The sequence below is a fragment of the Apodemus sylvaticus genome, chromosome 10, assembly GCF_947179515.1.
Source record: "Apodemus sylvaticus chromosome 10, mApoSyl1.1, whole genome shotgun sequence".
NCBI classification, from domain to species: Eukaryota; Metazoa; Chordata; class Mammalia; order Rodentia; family Muridae; genus Apodemus; species Apodemus sylvaticus.
Genome location: NC_067481.1, coordinates 45,472,603 through 45,494,243, shown reverse-complemented (window position 1 = coordinate 45,494,243; position 21,641 = coordinate 45,472,603). Strand labels below are relative to the sequence as shown.

At 45.3% G+C, this 21,641-nt stretch overlaps 3 protein-coding genes across 6 annotated transcripts in view; 2 read left to right on the top strand and 1 right to left on the bottom strand.

Annotated features, from left to right (window-relative positions):
- Supt6h (SPT6 homolog, histone chaperone and transcription elongation factor) overlaps positions 1–1,975 on the bottom strand; it is a 38,257-nt gene extending 36,282 nt beyond the window's left edge. For both annotated transcript variants that reach the window (XM_052197171.1, XM_052197170.1), the window contains exon 1: positions 1,589–1,975. The gene's annotated coding sequence lies outside the window, so the exon portion shown is untranslated. The remainder of the gene's footprint in view (positions 1–1,588) is intronic.
- On the top strand, positions 1,976–13,325 carry Sdf2 (stromal cell derived factor 2). 2 transcript variants are annotated; one of them, XM_052197173.1, is made up of 4 exons: positions 1,976–2,221; positions 9,050–9,246; positions 12,688–12,712; positions 12,827–13,325. In XM_052197173.1, exons 1-4 carry the CDS (start codon positions 2,071–2,073, stop codon positions 12,973–12,975), a joined length of 522 nt encoding a protein of 173 aa, XP_052053133.1. In that variant the 5' UTR covers positions 1,976–2,070; the 3' UTR covers positions 12,976–13,325. The 2 variants fall into 2 exon arrangements, with proteins under 2 accessions (XP_052053133.1, XP_052053132.1); XM_052197172.1 differs by having other exon boundaries at positions 1,979–2,221; positions 12,688–13,325.
- Positions 13,326–17,322: 3,997 nt separating this feature from the next.
- Positions 17,323–21,641, top strand: part of Bltp2 (bridge-like lipid transfer protein family member 2) — a 30,741-nt gene continuing 26,422 nt past the window's right edge. For both annotated transcript variants that reach the window (XM_052196087.1, XM_052196086.1), the window contains exons 1-7: positions 17,323–17,512; positions 18,279–18,408; positions 19,212–19,261; positions 19,729–19,876; positions 20,276–20,394; positions 21,005–21,065; positions 21,395–21,584. In XM_052196087.1, coding sequence (XP_052052047.1) covers positions 17,445–17,512; positions 18,279–18,408; positions 19,212–19,261; positions 19,729–19,876; positions 20,276–20,394; positions 21,005–21,065; positions 21,395–21,584 — 766 coding nt within the window. In that variant the 5' untranslated portion in view covers positions 17,323–17,444. The remainder of the gene's footprint in view (positions 17,513–18,278; positions 18,409–19,211; positions 19,262–19,728; positions 19,877–20,275; positions 20,395–21,004; positions 21,066–21,394; positions 21,585–21,641) is intronic.

Here is a 21,641-nt window from a genome sequence, read left to right as displayed (position 1 = left end):
TGGATGACAGTGCCCTTGAGTCCCCAGTACTCAGGAAGCAGAAGGGGGGCAGATCTCTGTGAGTTCAAAGACAACTAGGAAGAGTGATCTTTTGGTTCTTCAGAAACCAAAAAAGAACTGGAGGGGGAACTATAAAATTTGATTGGATTTCAGTACTGTTCTACTTTCTGGTGTAATTAATCACTTGGTAAGATTAAGCTCTTTTAGAGAGTATTAATACTTTGCCAATCTAATCTAATAGCCACACAAGCCAACCAAATAAAATAAGCTTGTAGTAGTGGGACACTGGGTATGGAGAGGGGCTCTAAATTTCTGGTTGAAGGGAGAGCTGTTTTTCTTTGAGACAGGGTCTACAAATGCAACCAAAACTTAAATTCCATGATCCTCCTAGCTCAGCTTCTCAATTGTTGCTATAATTGTCTTGTAATTCACTGAAGACTTACAAACTGTTAGTGTTCAACAATGGAACTAAACTTTTTCTCCCTCAAATTAATTAAATTCAACAACTTCCACACATTGTAGCATACTTCACTGCTGGGGAGGGGGCCAGGCTCCTCCCCTTCCTGCAGATTTACAGGCAGTTAACGGTTGCTAGGGGGGAGGGGGGCTCATCACAAAATCCCACCAACCCTAAGGATCTATAGTAATTCATGGTTGCTGGGGGAGGGGAACATTTTCTGTAGGGTTGTAGCACAGGCTTCTCTGAATAATTCTTTACCCATGTACTTGTAGATCACCGTAAATTAACTAATTGAGGCATACACGCAAAAAAAGTTAATTAAAGTAATGGAGGATTCTGCAGAAGGGGATCAGCGGGAATGGAGTGGGACGGGAAGAAAAAACAAATTACCCTTATTACTTTTGTATTACGGTGACTTTTCTTGTATTATAAGAGACCTGTCTCCTAAAGGAAAACAGGCATTAATTCTTTCTGTAACACAGGGAAACAAGAATACGCATTTCTGATTTAACAACCAATTGTAATATTTATGGTAGGTCTTTGGCAAGTGTTCGAGGAAATGAATTATGCAGGATGGAAGGCTCCAGGTACTTATGTATAGACTCACATCTTTAGAAAGTATTAAGGGACTTGCCCATACGTGAAAATAAAAAGTACAATTACTCAACATATTGAAAGAGCTAACATTCAGCACAGTACTCCGGCCTCATGGCTGAACCATGATCCAAACGCTCGACAAGATCCAAACGCCCGGACTAATTAATCCAATCACCTGATGCCAAGTAAAGAAACCCTTAGATTTCTTCTAGTCCTAATTAGGTCTCTCCTAGTCCCAATTTTTTGCGTGGCCCAGATTCCAGACGCCGCGAAGATGGGATCCTAGAAAGCCTGTTGATTCAAGAGGCAACCCCAGGTCACAGGTTCCGGATGGTACCGCGTGGAAAAAGGGCTAGAGACGCTGAGCACTTTCCTGTTCTTTCCCTCCTGGCAGATCAGGGAAGGCCAGGGCCCCGTTCCTTCCCGCAGTGGGCACCCCAAAGCCTCTTCCCTTACGGGACCAGGCCCCAGGAGTCTGGCTCGCCACCTGCGCCCACACACACGCAACACACTCTACAGGCTGAGCTTTACCTGCTTGAAGGCCGCTGTTTCTATGCTGCGCTAAGCCCCCACGGAAGAAAATGGAGTCGCCGATCCGAGACTGTAAAAGGATAGTCCGGACCCACCGCAAGGGCTCTCGGCAGCCGCCGCCGCCACCACCACCGTCGCCGCTGCTGCGTTAACGTACTACGTCACCTCCGGCTCTCTGTCACTGGGAGTGGGAGGGTCATTTCCTGCTCGCTTTTCCCCTCCGGTGTCTAGGGCTTTGGTTCCGAGTCCGCGAACGCTGACTGCAGATACATAAGGAGTGCAGCGGCCACAGAGCGTCCAGAACAAAGCGGGCTTCCGAAGGCCACCTGGCCCAGCGTGTTCCTTAAGCCGCTCTAGCCAAAGGAACCATAAAGATCCAGGTTAAGGAGTCTTCACTTCCATCTTGGCGTAGTTCTATCCTCGGCTTCCGGTTCCGGGGACGGGCCTAATTTTCTTGGATGATTAGGGCTCTCTGATCTAGGATGGCTGTCTTGTCGCTTCTGTTGTTGGGTGGTTTGTGGAGCGCTGTGGGAGCGTCCAACATGGCAGTCGTTACTTGCGGCTCCGTGGTGAAGCTACTCAATACTCGCCACAATGTCCGACTACACTCTCACGACGTGCGCTATGGGTCAGGTACAGAGGGGGACCAATTGGGTTTGGGTGGGCTGCCTAGGCCCGGTGAGCCTGCAAGGGGCGGGGCCTCGGGTTCTGAGGGCGTGGTCTTGGGAAGTTAGACGTACCTTAGGATCTTGAGGAGGACGACAAGTTGCCAAGGAAACTTACTCCTAATGTTTGATGAGCTATGTGCCAAACGTGTTACATATATACTTTCCAGTCTTTAACATTGTATCTATCGAGGATAGATACGAAAGTTCTTTTCTTTTTTTTTCTTTTTTTTTTCTTTTTGGTTTTTTGGATTTGGTTTTTTCGAGACAGGGTTTCTCTGTATAGCCCTGGCTGTCCTGGAACTCACTCTGTAGACCAGGCTGGCCTCGAACTCAGAAATCCGCCTGCCTCTGCCTCCCAGAGTGTTGGGATTACGGGCGTGCGCCACCACCGCCGGGTGAAAGTTATTTTCTTAGGTGAATAAATAGACTCAGATATTGCTCAAAGCTTTACAGCTAGTGAATGATGGAGACAGGGTTTAATCCAAATCTGTGCAATTTCAAAACCTTTCAGAGTCCATGGGCTGCCACAATTTTGTGCTGGAGAGAGGGACATTTAGAGAGAGACAACATACGCTGAGTCTCAGATTTTAAAACTTCAAGAAGTTGGGTGGACAGTGGTGGTGCAAGCTTATGATCCCAGCACTTGGGAAGCAGAGGCAGGCAGATTTCTGAGTTAGAGTCCAGGCTGGTCTACAGAGTGAGTTTTCCAGGACAGCCAGGGCTACACAGAGAAATCCTTTCTCTAAAAAACCAAAACCAAAAAAACCCAAAAAACTTCAAGAGCTCACTCTGATTATTGCCCACTGTCTTACACTTCTTTCTAGCTCATACCTTTTGGCACTCTGACTTATCGATAATTTCCTTGTAAAGAATTTAAGCATTGGTCTGGAGAGATGGCTCAGCGGTTAAGAGCACCGACTGCTCTTTCAGAGGTCCTGAGTTCAATTCCCAGCAACCACATGGTGGCTCACAACCATGGGGTCTGGTGCCCTCTTCTGGTGTGTTTGAAGAGAGCAAAGGTGGTGTACTCATATGTCTAAAATAAATAAATATTTTTTTAAAAAAAGAATTGAAGTGTTGACAGGCATTGCAGAGGATAGTCTACCTTTTATCATGTGCAATTAAAATACTCAGTTATTTGTGGGCTCATTCATTTGACCTAGATTTAAAGAGCTCCTTTTGCATGTCTAATATTGTTCTAGACACACAGGAAATCCAGTAGTGAATCAAACAATAAAACAAGACGAATGGGCAAGGCGTAGTGGCCTCGATCTGTAATTGAAGTACTCAAAAGGCTGAAGCAGATGCCCGGTGTTGGTGGCGCACGCCTGTAATCCCAGCACTCTGGGAGGCAGAGGCAGGCGGATTTCTGAGTTCGAGGCCAGCCTGGTCTACAGAGTGAGTTCCAGGACAGCCAGGGCTATACAGAGAAACCCTGTCTCAAAAAAAAAAAAAAAAAAAAAAACAAATCCAAAAAAAAAAAAAAAGGCTGAAGCAGGAGGATCGGGACTTCATGATCAGCCCTAGCCTATATAGTGGGACCTGTCTCCGAACAACAGCAAAAGTAGTTCAAAGGCTGGGAAATTACCTCAGTGTTAGAGGATTTGCCAAGCACACTGTAAGGCCCTGGCTTCTGCCTCCACACTGAGGGGAATAAAAGTAATGAAGTTGAACAGGAGGTGTACTCATGATAATTTGAATGACTGATGATGATATTTGCTAGAAAGGAAGTGACCTTCTAAGATGGTTAGTCTGTTCACGACTCTCAGAACCTGTTCTGCCAGTTTAGTCCAGGGAGTATATAGTCTTTATATTCCTAGCCACCTCATTCACTTACTCAGGCTTACTACATTTTAATTTAATGTTTCCTGCTCAGGATCTACTAAGTTAAAATGGAGTTAGAGAGACGCTTACTGGACCTCAAATCCCTAGGGGTGAGACTTGTTCATTCTGAACCTTAGGAGAAGAATCTGTGATACAAAGTTAGATATGAAAATCTTTTAAAATTTTGACTTGTTTGTTTTCGAGACAGTCTCTCTGGTCCTAGATGTTCTGTGGCCTGGAACTCAGTATGTAGACCAGATTGTTCTTGAACTCACACGATTCAAGTGCTACAATTAAAGGCTTTAATTTTTTTTCTTTATTTTGGCTTTAGTCTTTTTAAATAACATTTATTGTGTGTGTGTGTGTGTGTGTGTGTTTAGATGCATGCTTGCAACAATACAAGTGTGGAGATCAGAGAAAAACATTGTTCTCTCCTTTCTGGGATTGAATTAAGATTGTTAGACTTGGTGTCAGGTGCCTTTCCCAGCTGAGCCCATTTATAGCCCAGATACAATATCCTTGTCTAGATAATGGTTGAAGATGCATAAGTGATTCAGATTGCTCAGGATGAACTATATGGTTCTCAATCTGAAAAATTATAACAGATGTTACTTAAATTACCTCATCTGGACCCCCAAGTATTTAGGAACACATCAAAGACCAAATAGAATTCTGGACATTCCCAGGTATAAGGAGGTCTTTAGAGGAAGTAAAGGATTGAAAAGAAAGTGAAAAATTAAAGAGACAATCAAAGCTGGAGAGATGGCTCAGTGGTTAAGAGCACTGACTACTCTTCCAGAGGTCCTAAGTTCAATTCCCAGCAACCTCATGGTGGTTCACAACAATCTGTAATGGGATTCATTGCCCTCTTCTGGTGTGTCTGAAGACAACTACAGTCAGTATGCTCATTCATAAAATTAAAAAGAGTATTTGAGCTGGGCAGTGGTGGCGCACACCTTTAATCCCAGCACTTGGGAGGCAGAGGCAGGTGGATTTCTGAGTTCGAGGCCAGCCTGGTCTACAAAGTGAGTTCCAGGACAGCCAGGGCTATGCGGAGAAACCCTGTCTCGAAAAACAAACAAACAAACAAACAAACAAACAAAAAGAGTATTTGATGCTTTTGCAAAGAATCCACATTCCATTCCCAGCATCCCATGGTGGTTACCTAACTCTAGTTCTAAGGGATCTGACTCCTTCTGACCTGATGGCACAAGCATGCATCTAGTGTATAGACATGCATACAGGCAAAATACATAAAAAGTAAAACAGCCTGGCAGTGGTGGCGCACGCCTTTAATCCTAGCACTTTGGAGGCAGAGGCAGGCAGATTTCTGAGTTCGAGGCCAGCCTGGTCTACAGAGTGAGTTCCAGGACAGCCTGGACTACACAGAGAAACCCTGTCTCGAAAAACCAAAAAATTAAAAATTAAAAAAAAGAAAAAACAAAGTTTAAAAGATGTAACAATGACATGGGTTGAGTGGAATAAGTCTGGGAGAGGGGCTGATTGCTTGGGCCATTCACCAGATCAGTAGTTCAAAGCCTGAGGTTTTGTTACTTGGTGACGTCAGGCAGGGCTTTGGAAGTGAAAGGCCATCTAGGAGGGGAAGTATCACTGGAGTAAGTAGACTGGAAGAATTTGACAGAAAATAGAACGGAGAAGATGCCCTTTAGACAGGGTGTGTTGGAATGGTAAGTGTTCTACAATCAGCCCTGTCACAGCCCCATGACTTTGGGTATATTGCTCACCCTTCATGACACTCCAGTATAAGGTGGGGACAATAACAGTAGCTCTCTAAGAATAAAATGCATTAGTTAATTCCAGGACAACCCAGTGTGCAGAACAACTTCCAGGACAGGCAGGGCTACACAGAGAAACCCTGTCTCGGAAAAACAAAAAAATAAAAATTCCGAATCATTCAAAGGAAGAACTTGGATTAGCCCTCTTGGGGGGGGGGAGGATCGGTTTTTGTGCCCCATATATTCAGATGCTAATCTCTAAGCTCTTGACATCTCGTTGCCACCCAGAAGTTGGCCTGGTTAGGCATTTCCAGTTTCGGTGTTATGTAAAAATTGTTTTCCATTTCCTTTGATTGGTTAATAGCTGACTCAGCCAATAGCTGGGCGGGGGAGAGAGGGAAGGCAGGACTTCCCATCCCAGTCGGGGGATCCCAAAGAGGAATGATGGGGGGAGGGGGAGGAAGGAAGAGACAACATGGAGGGATCAGGAGGAGAGGCCTTGAGAACACCCTTGGAGCAGAGTGACCCTGAGTGAGACTCAGATCACAGGTGAACAACCACACGCTGGGAAGTAGCTAAGTTAGCTAGTAGAAGAGATGGCTTTCTGCCCAGTTATAGGACCTGCAGCCTTTTAACACATTTATTAGGTTCCCGTGTCATTTATTGAGGAACCAAAAAGGACTAGAATGGACCAAGGAACACCTTGTCCTTATTCGGGAGCAAAAGGGGCGGAGCAAATCCCCCAATTACTTTTATATAGCCCAATACCTGGTAATAGTACATTTTCCTTTAAGAATTACAGCTACATATTTTACTCAGTATGTTCACCATGCAGAATTATATTAGCTAAGTTATAGCTACAAATTTATATGATCTAAGAATATTTTATTGTGGCTTTTTTTGGGTTTTGTTTTTGGATTTTTAGTTTTTTCGGGGCAGGGTTTCTCTGTAGCCCTGGCTGTCCTGGAACTCACTCTGTAGACCAGGCTGGCCTTGAACTCAGCCTCTGCCTCCCAGAGTGCTGGGACTTTAGGTGTGCACCACTACCGTCTGGCTTATCGTGGCTTTTTGAGACAAGGTTTTACTATACAGTCCTAACTTGCCAAAGGACAACTTGGGGCTGGCTGTCTCCTAATGTAGATCTTCAGGATTGAACTCAAGTATAACATCAAATACCTTTAACCACAGATCCAATTCACCCGCTCTGTTTATACTTAATATTTGTGCATGGGGTGGGCATGGTGACACACACCATTACCCCCAGCACTCAGGAGGCAGAGGTAGGCAGATCTCTGAGTTCAAGGCCAGCCTGGTTGGTCTACATATGGAGCTCTTGGACAGCTAGGACTACATAGAGAGAGACACTGTTTGAAAACAAGAAAATGTATGTGCAACAGAGCCCTAGCTGTCCTGGAACTCACAGACATCTGCCTCTGCCTCGCATGCCACTGTGCCTGACTCCCTTTTACACTTTTTATCTGAGTTCTGGAAATTGACGTTTGGTTGTTAATCTAGCATGGCTGATACTTTTTCCATACTAGGCTGTCTCCCTGGCCCCAATCTATATTTCTAGCATGACCTATCACGAGGACCTGGGGTTCACCAGTGTGGCTAGGCTGGCTGGTCAGTGAGCTCAAGGCTGGCTTGCCCCGCCTTCCCAGTGCTGGGATTACAAACGCAGTCTGCAATGCCCATATTTATTATGTGGGTTCTGAAGGTGGAACTCAAGAAATCGGGCCTGGTAACTAGAAAACAGTTGGCAGGAGTCATTTTCTTTCTACTCTGTGGCTCTGGGGTTGAACTTAGGCTGGGACTTAGGCAGCAGGTGCCTTGGCCCCTGGGGTATCTCACTGTCCTTTCACACGTTTAAGCGTACTAGTCTACAGTACGTAAACACATTGGGTATGTTTTAAATTTCAGTGTTGTGGAATTAAAATATTCCCAAACAGATGTTTCCTCCCCTCCATACCATTTGTGACAGTTACATCCTTGGCCCCAATAGAGGAGGGAGTCAGGTTGAGCTCCCTTAGCCTTTCTTTTATCAGTTTAATTAGTTGTATTATTAGCTATGGTTAGTGGAGAAAGGGAACAGAAAGCTCATAGGCTACTACTCAATTTTACCAGACCTCATTCAAGGAAAAGAAAGTCTGGTGTTTGCCAACAATATCCAGGGCCTTCCTCAGTTAGGCATCTCCTTCCTGTACAGGACATACCTAGCATGGGTACCCTTCCATCAGAGGAAGGCTAACTGATGGGCCTGTGGGTGATCTCAGATCACCACAAAAGCTGTGATTCATGGTGGAGGGGTCCCCCATCGTGGTTGGACCTTGGTGGGAGATAAAGTCGCCATTGGCAGTCACAGTGACAGCTGCTTTGGTCAGTCCCTCTTCTCTGTGGTCCCCTCCTCCCGTGATGGACCTCCAACTATTCAGACACAGCCTTCTGGAGTCAGGCACATTTGCTGGTACTCCTCTGCTAACCTTTCTTGCAATCCCAGAATCCCCTGCAGGAGGAGTAAGTAGTATCTAAGTATCCAGTATCTTTAGAAGGTAGCCAATGATGCCAAGTTCTCTGCACACAACACTAGACCTAAAACCTGTTTGTTTCCATCCTCTGGCTGTTTAGCATCTTGTCTCATGATTTTGCTGAAATCATCACAGCCACAGAGGGTCGAATTCATATGCTTGTTCAAGGCCTTAAAGATGTAATGAAAATTCATAGATGGCTCTCTTGCAGGACATATCTATCTCATACCATTCAGTATGCTTCAACTCAGTGTTCTTGTGTTCTTAGTTCAGTTATGACTGCTGTTCCACAACAGCCATTGTTTAAGAGTAAAATGTCAGGGGCTGGAGAGATGGCTCAGCAGGTAAGAGCACTGACTGCCCTTACAGAGGTCCTGAATTCAATTCCCACCAACCACATGGTGGCTCATAACCATCTGGAAAGGGATCTGATGCCCTCTTCTGGTGTATCTGAAGATAGCTGCAGTGTACTTATATACAAAAAATAAATAAATAAATCTTTTTGAAAAAGAATGAAATGTCAGGATCCTTAATATCTAGAGATGGTATAGATGGGGGTTTTCTCAAACGCCATGCAAGCTTGGCAGAAGCTTTACAGACAGCGGATGGGTCCTTGGTTGCTCCCATCAGGCGCAAACGGCTTGTCATGGTGTTGAGCATCCCCAGAATGCCTCTCCTCTCTGCCTTGCCTTTGTTTTTTGCCTGCAGGTAGTGGGCAACAGTCAGTGACAGGTGTGACCTCTGTGGATGACAGCAACAGTTACTGGAGGATACGGGGGAAGACGGCCACAGTGTGTGAAAGGGGAACCCCAATCAAATGCGGGCAGCCCATCCGGCTCACACACATCAACACAGGTCGAAACCTGCACAGCCACCATTTCACGTCACCACTCTCTGGAAACCAGGTGAGGCGGTATTCCTGCTCTGCCCGGCTTTGTTATTGTCTGGTTTCTTAGCTCCTTCCTTCCTTCCTTCCTTCCTTCCTTCCTTCCTTCCTTCCTTCCTTCCTTCCTTCCCTCCCTCCTTCCTTCCTTCCTTCCTTCTTTCCTTCCTAAATATGAGGCACTTCACAAACTTGTGTGTCCTCCTTGAGCAGGGACCTTTATCATCCAATTTTAATATATGTGCTGCTATAAGGACCACATTAATCCTTTCCTTTCTAGGTAAGACATTCTCTTTTCTGCAGACTTGGAGAAATGATTCTGTCTCATAAGTGTGAAGAAAGTTGGGGGCTGGAGAGATGGCTCAGTGGTTAAGAGCACCGACTGCTCTTCCAGAGGTCCTGAGTTCAATTCCCAGCAACCACATGGTGGCTCACAACCATCTGTAATGGGATCTCATGCCCTTTTCTGATGTATCTGTAGACAGCTACAATGTACTCATAAATAATAAGTAAATCTTTTTTTAAAAAGTATGAAGAAAATTGTTTCAGGTCAGAATGGAGACTTTACATCCAAAGTGAAAAAACAGAGAAGACCGATTAGGATACATTAAAATACCAGTAAGTTTGTACAATAAAGAGTTTGCAGGGCTGAATTGATGGCTCAGCAGTTATGAGCACTGGCTGCTCTTCTAGAGGATCCAGGTTCGATTCCCACATGGGAGTTCACGATTATAATTCCAGTTCCAGGGAATCAAATGCTCACTTCTGGCTTCCTTTGGACACCAGGCACATTAGAGATACAGCAACATACTTGTAGGCAAATACTTTTATACATAAAAACAACAAAATAAAATTACTGGTTTGTTTTATTTTTTTTGGTTTTTTTCAAGACAGGGTTTCTCTGTGTAGCCCTGGCTGTCCTGGAACTCACTCTGTAGACCAGGATGGCCTCGAACTCAGAAATCCACCTGCCTCTGCCTCTCAAGTGCTGGGATTAAAGGCGTGCGCCACCACTGCCTGGCTTGTTTTATTTTTGAGACAGAGTCTCACTGTGTAGTCAGTCACAGATGGTCTAGAGCAGTGGTTCTCTTTGGAGGTTATGATCTCTTTGGAGGTATCAAATGACCCTTTACAGGGTCACCTAAGAACATCAGAATCCACAGATTTTTACATTATTATTTAAAACAATAGCAAAATTACAGTTATGAAGTAGTAACAAGGGATGGAGAGATGGCTCAGTGCTGAGTCTGCTCTTTCAGAGGTCCTGAGTTCAAATCCCAGCAACCACATGGTGGTTTACAACTATCTTGAATGGGATCTGATGCCCTCTTCTGGTGTGTCTGAAAACAGCTACAGTGTACAGTGTACTCACATAAAATAAATACATCTTTTGTTTTGTTTTGTTTTGTTTTTTGAGACAGGGCTTCTCTGTCTAGCCCTGGCTGACCTGGAACTTACTCTGTAGACCAGGTTGGCCTCGAACTCAGAAATCCACCTGCCTCTGCTCCCCAAGTGCTGGGGTTAAAGGCATGCAGCACCATTGTCCGGCCAAAATAAATAAATCTTAAGTCCATGAAGTAGTAACAAATAACTTTCTGACTGTAGGCCACCACACGCGCCAGGTTGGATTATGTTTATTTGAGACAAGGTCTTATATAGCCAGGACTAGCTTCACACTCACTGTAACTCTTTGCTGGTCCTCAGCTCTTGAAACTCTTGACTATGCTTCCCAAGTCCATGGATCATAAGCATGTGCCACCATGGGGCCATGCTAGGGACCAAAGCCAGGGCTTCATGCAGCTCAAGAACCACTCCAGCCTGTCTGTGGTGTGTATGCATGCAACTATTTATTCAAGACAGGGTTTCTCTGTGCTAGCTTTGGACTCACCATGCAGCTCTGGTCGGCCTTGAGCTCAAGGCATTCCTCCTACCTCAGCCTGTTAAGTTTTAAAAGTATAGGTGTACCTCATGAGGCCTGACTAGAACTATTTTTTATCTTTATGTGTTTGAGTGTTTTGCCTAGACATACAGTTGTGCACTATGTTGTGTGCACAGTGCCCTTGGAGGCCAGAAGTGGGTGTCAGATCCCCTGGAGCTGGAGTTACAGATGGTTGTGATGGCCGTGGGTGCTGGTTATCAGGCCTGGGTCCTCTGGAAGAGGAGCACGGGCTCTGAGTTTGTTTTTTTTTTTTTAAAGATTTATTTTATTTATTATACATAGGTACACTGTAGCTATCTTCAAACACTCTAGAAGAGGGGAAAAACATTTTAAAAAGTTTTTTTTTTTAATTTTATGTATAAGATCCCATTAGAGATGGTTGTGAGCCACCAGGTGGTTACTAGAAATTGAACTCAAGAACCCTGGAAGAGCAATCAGTGCTCTTAACCACTGAGCCATCTCTCCAGCCCTGTGGTCTGCTTTTTTGTTTTTGTTTTATTTTTACTCCATGTGCATTGGTGTTTTGCCTGCATGTATGTCTGTGAGGGTGCTGTCTCCCCTGAAAGAAGTGTATGCTTATCCCCTCCCCAAAAGTTAAAATAAATGGTGGGGTTTTTTCGAAGACCAAATGCAATAGTGTGTATCTGCGGGCTCTGCTGCTCAAAAGGAAGAATGCTTGAGCCCACACGGACTCTGCCATCTTGGACAACTGAACAAGACCGTGTCTCTAGCAACAGAAAATCTAGGGCCACCAGCGAGATGGCTTAGTTAGTAAAGACACCTGTTGACCTGAGTTCTTTGACCTTGTACCTACTGTATGAAAGGAGAACCAACTCCATAAGTTGTCATTTGGCCTCCGCATGCATGTCATGCCTTGTGTCATGCACATAAGTAATGTTTAAAACATACGATATGTTGGCAAACAATAGAAAAAACAGATAACATGGTATTAATGCAAAACTTTGTGCTTGGGTCATAATCTGAGACAGCTCATTCTCTTTTGTACCATTTGTGTCTTTTTATTCCCCCACAGTTTATGTCATGTAGAAAAAAATGTTCAACAAGCTGGGTATTGGGGTGCACGCCTTTAATTCCATCACTCAGGAGCCAGAGGCAGACAGATCTCTGAGTCCAAGGACAGCCTGGGCTACACAGAGAAATCCTGTCTCAAAACAACAAGAGCACAAATATTTGTGCATTAACACTAGAAAGTCCCAATTCTGATTCTTTTTTTTCTTCTCTCTCCAAACCTTCTCTCTCTCTCTCAATTCTGTTTCTTTTGGGTAATTTTATTTTTCTTCTCACTCACTCCTTATTTATTTGGAGGCAAGATCCCTTCTAGCCTACGCTAGCCTCAAGCTGCCTATGTTGCCCTGACCTCCTGGTCCTGATTGGTCTTGACCTCCTGGTCCTCCTATCTCCACTTTTCTAATACGACTCTGGGTGTGCTCTGCCACTCTGGGTTCTGTTCCTTCACTCTTCAGACCTGACCACACGTTAATGTTGCCATTTTTTGTTTTTTAGGAAGTGAGTGCCTTTGGCGAAGAAGGTGAGGGTGACTATCTGGATGACTGGACAGTACTCTGTAATGGACCTTACTGGGTGAGAGACGGTGAAGTGAGGTTCAAACATTCTTCTACCGACGTATTGCTGTCTGTCACAGGAGAACAGTATGGTAGACCCATAAGTGGACAAAAAGAGGTACATGGTATGGCCCAGCCAAGTCAGAACAACTACTGGAAGGCCATGGAAGGCATTTTCATGAAGCCCAGTGAGTTGCTGAGGGCAGAGGCCCATCATGCAGAGCTGTAACTCTAAATCCTCTGAGCCACTGTCGCCACACAGTGTTTGTAGACATCTGCTGCTGCTTCACGGTGGGATCCCTGCTCCAGTTCCTCTGAGCGCACTGTGTCTGGACTTGCAGCCCTTCACACTTGAATTGGTTGCTCTCCCAGATTTAGTCAGTTCTCAGGAGAGGACTCATCTGTGAAGGCAGAGATGCCTTCGTTCATGCTGGTAAAAGAAGTTGAGGAACTTGCCTGTCTTAGCTGGGAAGTTTAACTTCACGGGAGCTTGGCATCATGGATTGTTAACTTGTGATTTCTCCCTTTTTGTCTTTCTCCAAAATGATGAATAAAACATAAAAAATAAAAAAAGACTTATTCATTGTGTGGTCATTTATTAAGCAGGCTATTTCGTGGTTTGCCTACTTAATTCTCAAGTCCTAAGACATTCTTTTCTTTTTTTAAAGATTTATTTATTTTATGTATATGAGTACACTGTAGCTGTCTTCAGACACACTAGAAAGGAGCATCGGATCCCATTACAGATGGTTGTGAGCCACCATGTGGTTGCTGGGAATTGAACTCAGGACCTCTAGAAGAGGAGCCAGTGCTCCTGTCCACTGAGCCATCTCTCCAGCTCCCTAAGACTTTCAAGGTGCTGGGAATCTTCACTGCTGGCCATTTTAAGAGGTTTATTTCCATATAACCCTTTTCTCTCTGTGCCTTCAATTCTTTTTTTTTTTTTTTTGGTTTTTCGAGACAGGGTTTCTCTGTGTAGTCCTGGCTGTCCTGGAAGTCACTCTGTAGACCAGGCTGGCCTCGAACTCAGAGATCCACCTGCCTCTGCCTCCCAAGTGCTGGGATTACAGGCGTGCGCCACCACACCCGGCTTGTGCCTTCAATTCTTTTCCAGCACGTCCTTATTAAATTTTGACTGTGTGTAAGGAAGACTGTCACAGAGTTCAACATAGTGTCTAGCTGATGGCCTGTCTTTCTGAGGAACTGTTATATAGATGAGAAAAGGACTTAGGGTTACCAGAACCAACACTAATTCACTGTTAATCTAGACACCATCTGATAGCCCTTCATTTAATTTTCACAGGGTAGATACACTTTCAACTATGTGGAAGAGAAAAACTGAGTAGCCACTGCATTCCGGAAACAGTAGGTTCTTTCTTACTTGCACCACAGTATGTTTAGCTCTTGGAAGCCAGCTTCTTCCTTTTTTAAGGCTTTGTTTGTCCTTCCTCTGCCAACTCACTTCCTCCTTTCTTATTCCAGTTAATTCTGGTTTGTTTCTACATTCTTAGGCTGGGCAGTGGTGAACAGGAGTGACTGCCATCTGGTGGAATTTCAGTGATTGCAATGTGTATGCCCAAAGTGGCCAGAAGAAGGCATTGGACCCCTGGGACTGGAGTTACAGATGGTTGTGAGCTATGTGCTGGAAATTAAAATGGGTCTGCTGGAAGATCAACCAGTCTCCTAATCACTGAGCCATTTCTCTATCTCTGGTTTTGTGTGTGTGTGTGAGAGACAGACAGACAGACAGATGGGTGTATATTGCTCTCTGGCTGGTCTGAAACTCCTATGAAACCAGGCTATCCTCAAAACCACAAAAATCTTCAGACTCCTGTGTGCGGGGATTAAAGGTACTTACTACCACATGCAAGTTACTACAAGCTTTTTAAAAAAATTTTTATGTATATTTGGTATTCACCATATACATATATCTGTGTGAAGGAGTCAGATCCATTGGAACTTGAGTTATAGACAATTGTGTGCTGCCATGTGGGTGTTGAGAATTGAACCTGTTTCCCCTGGAAGAACAGCCAATGCTCTAAACCACTGAGCCAAGTCTCCAGCCCCTCTACAAATTTTTAATTTTAGAAATATTTGCTTTAAGTTGTTGATATGGACTATTTGCAGATAATCAGTTCTGTGGAACTCAACTGCTGAGCCATCTCTCCAGCCCCTTGGAGTGACTTTTTGCTGGGAGAAATTAATCAGCTATTTCAAAGGTAATCCTAGTACTTAGGTGGCTGAGACTGGAGGATTTTGAGTTCCAGGCCAGTTTGAGCTGCATAGGGAGAACCTGACTCAAAAATAATGGGCCATGGTGGTTCATGGGTGTAATCCCAGCACTCAGGAGGCACTGGTAGGAGTACAAGTCTGAAGCCAGACTGGTTTACATATCAAGTTCTTGGATAGCTAGGGCTACATACTGAGACCTGTCAAAAAGAAAAAAAGAAAAAAAAAAGGGAAAAAAGAAAAAAAAACCATTTCAAACTGCAAGTTAGCTCAGAGTGAAGAGAGAAGAAAGGAATTGATAGCATAGCCATTTTAGCTGAGGGAACAGATTGAATAAGATGTGTGGAGAGCACAAGGTTCTTGTGCCTACAGATAAGCACTAGGGAAACTGGAATGTTTAAACATGCAGAGTTGTCTACTTAACAGAGGAGACAGACATATACCTGTTTTCCACCCAGAAATCCAGGAATGCTTGTCATTGATAGCCTGGTAACCTGTAGGGCCAGGCCACACCAGAATTCCATAGACTGCTATGCTTATCCCAACCGTTCCTCTCTAGACCTTTATCTTGACCATTGTTTCTAGGTCAGGTTATTTTATTGATTGATTGATTGATTGATTGAGTGTACTATAGCTATCTTCAGACACACCAGAAGAGGGCATCAGATCCCATTACAGATGGGTGCAAGCCACCATGTAGTTGCTGGGAATTGAACTCAGAACCACTAGAAGAACAGTCAGTGCTCTTTACCACTGAACCATCTCTCCAGCCCGAGCCTGTCCTTAAGGAAGGGGTCCCTTGTACTTTCTAACATCCTAGATAACCACCGTGCTATTGTAGCACTCTAACCCCACAGTCTCTTATGTTTATCTCATTCCTCCTAGACCCTCATATCGAACACTGTTTCTTAGACAATAGAATCCATCTTTTGGATGTAAATATGTCTTTTAAGTTTTGTTGCACACACAGGGTTAAGTACCATCAGAACCCCCACCCCCCAATTAAACTGTTTAAATATGCCTAAAATAAACTGCCCGGTGTCAGACTCCAGACTCTAGAAGTCTCTACCAAAACCAGCTACTGAGTCATAGTGAAGCTGATTTCCTTCTTGCCTCAGTTAGGCTGTTATTCTGCCAGCCCTAGTGAGTGCAGAGCAACCCCCAAAAGATGAATTGGAGTACAGAAATGTGTTGTGATGCCTCTCCTTGACTTAGATTGAGTTCTTGAACCCTCCCTGAACATTGAGAAACCACACTTGAATAAAAGGCTACAGATATTTAAGATGAACTGGTGTGTGAAGGTGAGAGGACAATTTGTGAATTTTAAGGATGGAAATCAAGTCCTCAGGCCTGCCAGCAGGTGCCTTTACTTGTAGAGCCATCTTACAGGCCCTGAAGTTATTTGAAGTGGCCAAGAGAGAAATTCTGAGTAAAATCTGGAAGAATCATATGCAGATTAGGACCTGAGAACCAAGACCACAACATACTATATAATACCATGGAACCATTTGGATTTCTTTATCTGGTACTGTGTTAGTAAGTCATTAGTCAGACACTGACTCACGAGAATAATCATAACAGACCTTATCTACTTCCTTCATTTAACAATGAAGAAAGCAAAATTCACTCTGGCCTGATTTGACCTTGAATTCTGTATTTCACATAATTAAAGTTGCTTCCCAGATCTGTAAAGAATAGAACAATATTCACTACTTCTATATTTCACCAGTTCTTGGTGGTGCTATACACAATCGCACAGACCTAAAAGTTTAATAAATTGTACAGAATGGCTCTCCGCGCAAAGGATGTTAGAAGATACTATCTTGAACAGCATTCGGACAGTAAACAAAGTAGGTTTCCTTGTGGGTGAGATGATAGCTGAGGTCTCTGAATTCCCTCTTGATTTCCTCTGCAATCTTTTGCAGACAGGATCACTTCTGACCTACAGACACCTAACTTTGATCTGCTCCCATAACAGGCTCTATGGCCGGCTCTTAATGGCCTTAGGGAATGCGTTTTGGAAGTGGAACCTCAAAGAGGTGGAAACGAGACATCCGGCTCACCGCCCGGCAAGCCGGGGCAGACTCCGACCCCCGCCCAATGCGCGAACCCGGAGCTCCGCAGTGTACCCGGCAGGCTGCGCCCTAGGCGTAGCGCGCAGGTCAGCGCGTTCGCGCCCCGTCCCGCCCCGCCCCGCCCGCCCGCCCTTCCTCTTCTGAGCCACACCTCCACTCGGCGCCAGTGGCTGGTCGGCCCTCAGCGCTCGCGCACGCGCGCGCGGGGCGGGCCGCGGAGGGAGACATCCGGCTGGTCGAAGAGCCTCCGGGGCGGAGATACGCGCGCGCGCACCAACGCTTCCTCGCCCTGCGTGTGCGTGCCCGGCCAAGCCCGCCGCGGCGCTGTGCGGTTCCGGCGTCGGGGCCCGGCATGGCGGGGGTCTGGGCCAGGCCGGGCCGGACCCGGACCTAAATGCCTCTGTTTCTCTCCGCGCTGTTGGTCTTGCTGCTGGTTGCGCTCAGCGCACTCTTCCTAGGCCGGTGAGGGGATTCTAGCCACACGGCGGGGGATGAGGAAGACGGGCTAGAGAGGCGCGGGTTGGTCGGGCGCCTTAGGCGGAGGGGGTGGCAGCAGGAGGGGGCGCGAGCAGGATTGGGCGCTCAGCTGAGGTGAGGGAAGGCGAGGTGGGGGCAGGGACGCTGAAGCATCAGGCTGGGCCCGAAGCAATGCACACAGTTCTGGAACTGAGTATAGGAGTGTGAGGAAGGGGGCCTCCCGCGGTGGTCTCCCTTTCCTGCTCCATTCTCCCTCAATGTCCTCTTCCCAGATTGCGAAGGGCACCTGCAGCCGCGCCCAGGAGAGAGGTCAGGAGGACTGGCTGTCTAGGGCAGAGCGGTATTTGAGCAGTTCCGACAGTGACCTCTGCCTTCTTGCAAACGTCTGCAGGGTGGGGACGCAGACAGGGACCCTCTAGGGAGTATGCGATGACGTATTTAACACTGCTGCCTTCATTTGACTGCTTTTTGAGAACCTCTTTTTTACTTTGGGTTCCTAAAGATTTGAGGGTTTCTTGGCTTTTTTCTTTTTTTGACCTCTTTTAGAGGGTGAGTTTCATTTGCCTAGTTTTGTTTGAATTTAGGGACCCGTGGTCCTGGTTGTTGTGCCTAAATGAGTATGACAGAGAAATATTTTAGGAAAATCGTGAAGTTCCTAAGAAAAACCCGGCTTCAGGATACCAATCTTTGCAAGGTATTTCTAGAATCAAACAGGGGAGAGGGTCTTATAATCCAACTGGTTTTTATGCAGGTGGCTTGTGGTCCGGTTGGCCACCAGGTGGTGTCAGCGCAAGTTGCAGGCAGAGCTAAAGATTGGCTCCTTCAGATTTTTTTGGATCCAAAATGTCAGTCTTAAGTTTCAGCAGCACCAGCAGACGGTGGTGAGTTCCGGGAATTGCACTCACACACACACACACACACACACACACACACACACACACACACACACATATACACACACACAGAGAGAGAGAGGGAGAGGGAGAGGGAGAGAGAGAGAGAGAGAGAGAGAGAGAGAGAGAGAGAGAATGAATGAGAGAAGTGGGGGAGTATGTGTGTTAGTTTTCCTAGGTAACTACACTTTTTTTTTTTTTTTTTTTTGTCAAGAGGCTCTTAGGGGCTACTTGGAGGACCCTGCTATTGATGGAAATTGTTTCAAGTGTTTATGGGACCAGATCTGGTGGTATAAACATCTTTAATCCTTGCTTCTCAAGAGGCCAAGGCAGGAGAATTATAAGTTCAAGGTCTGCCTGGGCAACGTAGTGAGTGCTTCTCTCAAAATTAAAATGAGTTGGAGTAGTGGTTCAGTGGAAGAGCCTGGTATCTGCTGGGTCCTTGTTAGTATCTAGTACCAAACAAATGGCACAAAGTTTCTTCCATGGGGTATGGAAGAAACGAAAGATAACAGGAAACAGCAAAGTCACTCTTCTAATTTAAAAGAGGAAATAGGGTGGCAACATGTTCTTAAAAAGAGAACTGCTAAGCAAATCCAGCCAGCATTATCACGAGGAGCAGGGTAGCCAGTGCCAGTCAGAGAAGCCAGGGAAAGAAGACGGGGTATATTTGGCTGGAGGGCCAATAGAACTCCCTTCTCCTGGGACTCAGGACCATTGCTGGTTCATAAACCTGCCCATCATTGACTTCCTAGCAACCAGGTACACAGCTGTCTTTCCTGTTATTTTAGGAAATTGACAACTTGTGGATTTCCAGCAAACTCCTTAGCCATGATCTGCCGTGAGTACTCTGTGTCCTTATTCTGCCCTTGAGGAATGTTTTAAGGTTGAGTTGGTTTTTTTGGTTTTTTGTTTTTGTTTTGTTTTGGATTTTCCAGACAGGGTTTATCTGTGTAGCCCTGGCTGCCTTGGAACTCACACTGTAGACCAGGCTAGCCTCGAACTCTCAAACTCAGAAATCCACCTGTCGCTGCCTCCCAAGTGCTAAGATTAAAGGCGTGCATCACCACTGCCCGGCTGGGGTTGAGTTTTGACAATGAAATTCTTGTATGGAAACATATTAGTCAAGGTGGGAGGACGTTCTTGTTGGAGTCTCCTATTAGTCCAAGTGCTGTTTTGTGAGACATGCTGAAAACAACTTCCTCTGTTATTTGAGCTATCACAGGTCTGGGAGTGAGTGTGAGGGAGGGAAGGAGATTGCTCTGAAAGGGATGGACCAGATGACAATGAGGCTTCTCTTCTGGGCAGACACTATGTGGCATTGTGCTTTGGAGAAGTGCGTATCCGGACAGACCTACAGAAGGTTTCTGGCCTGTCTGCCCCATTCTCTCAGAACACAGAGGTGGAGCAAAAGGAACTGTCCCTCAGCCCAGCCTTGCTGAAGGTCTTCTGCCAAGTGAGACTGCTTTTACTATTCTTTTTAAAAGTTAAATATTTTTATTTGCGTGTCTGTGCACATGCACTCGTGCAGAGACCAAAGAGGCAGGCAGAGAGTGTTGGATCCCCGGAGCTGGAGTTACAGGCACTTGTGAGCTGCTCTGTGCGGTTTGGGAATTGAACCCGAGTTCTCAGGAAAAGCAGCCAGAGCTCTTATTCAATGAGCCCTCTTGAGGGCCCCACTTCTGCTATTTTCAACTGCATTTCAGGGATGGTTGGGTGGCTTTGGACTGGGGAGGTGGGAAGGGGGGTCATTTTACTATCTGGAGGGATAAAAGCTAAGAACTTCCTTTCTCTGCTGGAAAGGGAGAGTGATGCCTTTGTATTAATGATTGCTTATCTTTATTATTCCTTCCAGCTATTCTCCATTCATGTAGATGCCATAAACATCATGGTTCTTAAGGTGGCTACTTCTGAGTCCTTGTGGCACATCCAGATCAGTAGAAGCAGATTTCTTTTGGACAGTGATGGGAAGAGGTGAGCAGTAGATAGAAGAGGCAGGTAGTATCCCTGTTTGGAGTTGCTTTAGAGAAATCGAATGTTGAAGCCTTCTCTTCTCCGTGTTGGGTTCTCATTCTGTGCAGTCTTGAGGAGAAGCCAAGACTGGCTATTTTCTTTGCCCTGTTTTTTTCTACCCAACAGATTAATTAGAGATAGTAAGGAAAGAGGGTCAAGAGTTTTTTGTTTGGTTTTTGAAACAGTCTCACTATAAAGCTGTGGATGTCTTAAATCTATATGTAGATTAGACTGTCTTTGAACTCAGAGAAACCTACATGCCTTTGCATTTTTTATTTTTAAAGATGTATGTATGTATTTATGTATGTATGTATGTATTTGTTTATTTTATGTGAGTACACTGTAGCTGTCTTCAGGAACACCAGAAGAAGGCATCAGATCCCATTACAGGTGGTTGTGAGCCACCATGTGGTTGCTGGGATTTGAACTCAGGACCTCTGGAAGAGTAGTTGGTGCTCTTAACCACTGAGCTATCCTTCCAGCCCCATGCCTTTGCTTCTTGATGCTAGGATTCAAGAGGTATGCCACCATCCCTGGATTAAATCCTTTTAATTTTTTTTTTCTTTCTCAGTCTCATCTGTAAAGTGAACCTATCAAAGATCAATAGCAAAGTCCTGAAGAGTGGTCAGCTGGTGAGTACGTCATGGTTATTCTAATGTTTCATAGCCTCTTGAGCATGGATATAAAGGACCTTAGAGTACTTTAGATTCTGTACCTTTAAGGTTTTTTTCCAAGGCAGTGCCCAACCAGTATTCCTAACCATTATAGCTTTGTTTGTTTTATGGGAGACTGTTTTGTCATGTGTAGCTATGGCTGGCCTGATATGTAACCCAGTCTGGCTTTGAAACTCATGGTGGGCCTCCTGCTTCAGTCTCTTCAGTATTAGGATTATAGGTGTGAACTACCATACTAGCTCCAGACCAATCCAATTCGACCTAAAACTGTAAAACTGCCTTCACAGGAGGATACATGCCTGGTGGAGCTCTCATTGGCCCTGGACCTGTGCCTGCAGGTAGGCATCAGCAGCTGGCATCTGAAGGCCGTCACTGTGGATGTGTGGACACTCCATGCTGAGCTACATGAAGGCCTCTTCCACAGCCAACTACTGTGTCATGCCCCAGGCCGGGTTTCCAAATCTGTTTCTTGTTCAGGTAAAGCCTCAGTCATTGAATTTCTTGTCTGCCGTAGTCTTGGGGATTATTTTGGAA

Excerpts from the sequence above, each read along its gene's own strand:
- Sdf2 (XM_052197172.1), top strand. The coding sequence starts at position 2,071 with ATGGCTGTCTTGTCGCTTCTGTTGTTGGGTGGTTTGTGGAGCGCTGTG. Across the intron at positions 2,222-9,049 it reads CGACGTGCGCTATGGGTCAG|GTAGTGGGCAACAGTCAGTG; the intron begins GTACAGAGGGGG and ends TTTTGCCTGCAG. Across the intron at positions 9,247-12,687 it reads CACCACTCTCTGGAAACCAG|GAAGTGAGTGCCTTTGGCGA; the intron begins GTGAGGCGGTAT and ends TTTGTTTTTTAG.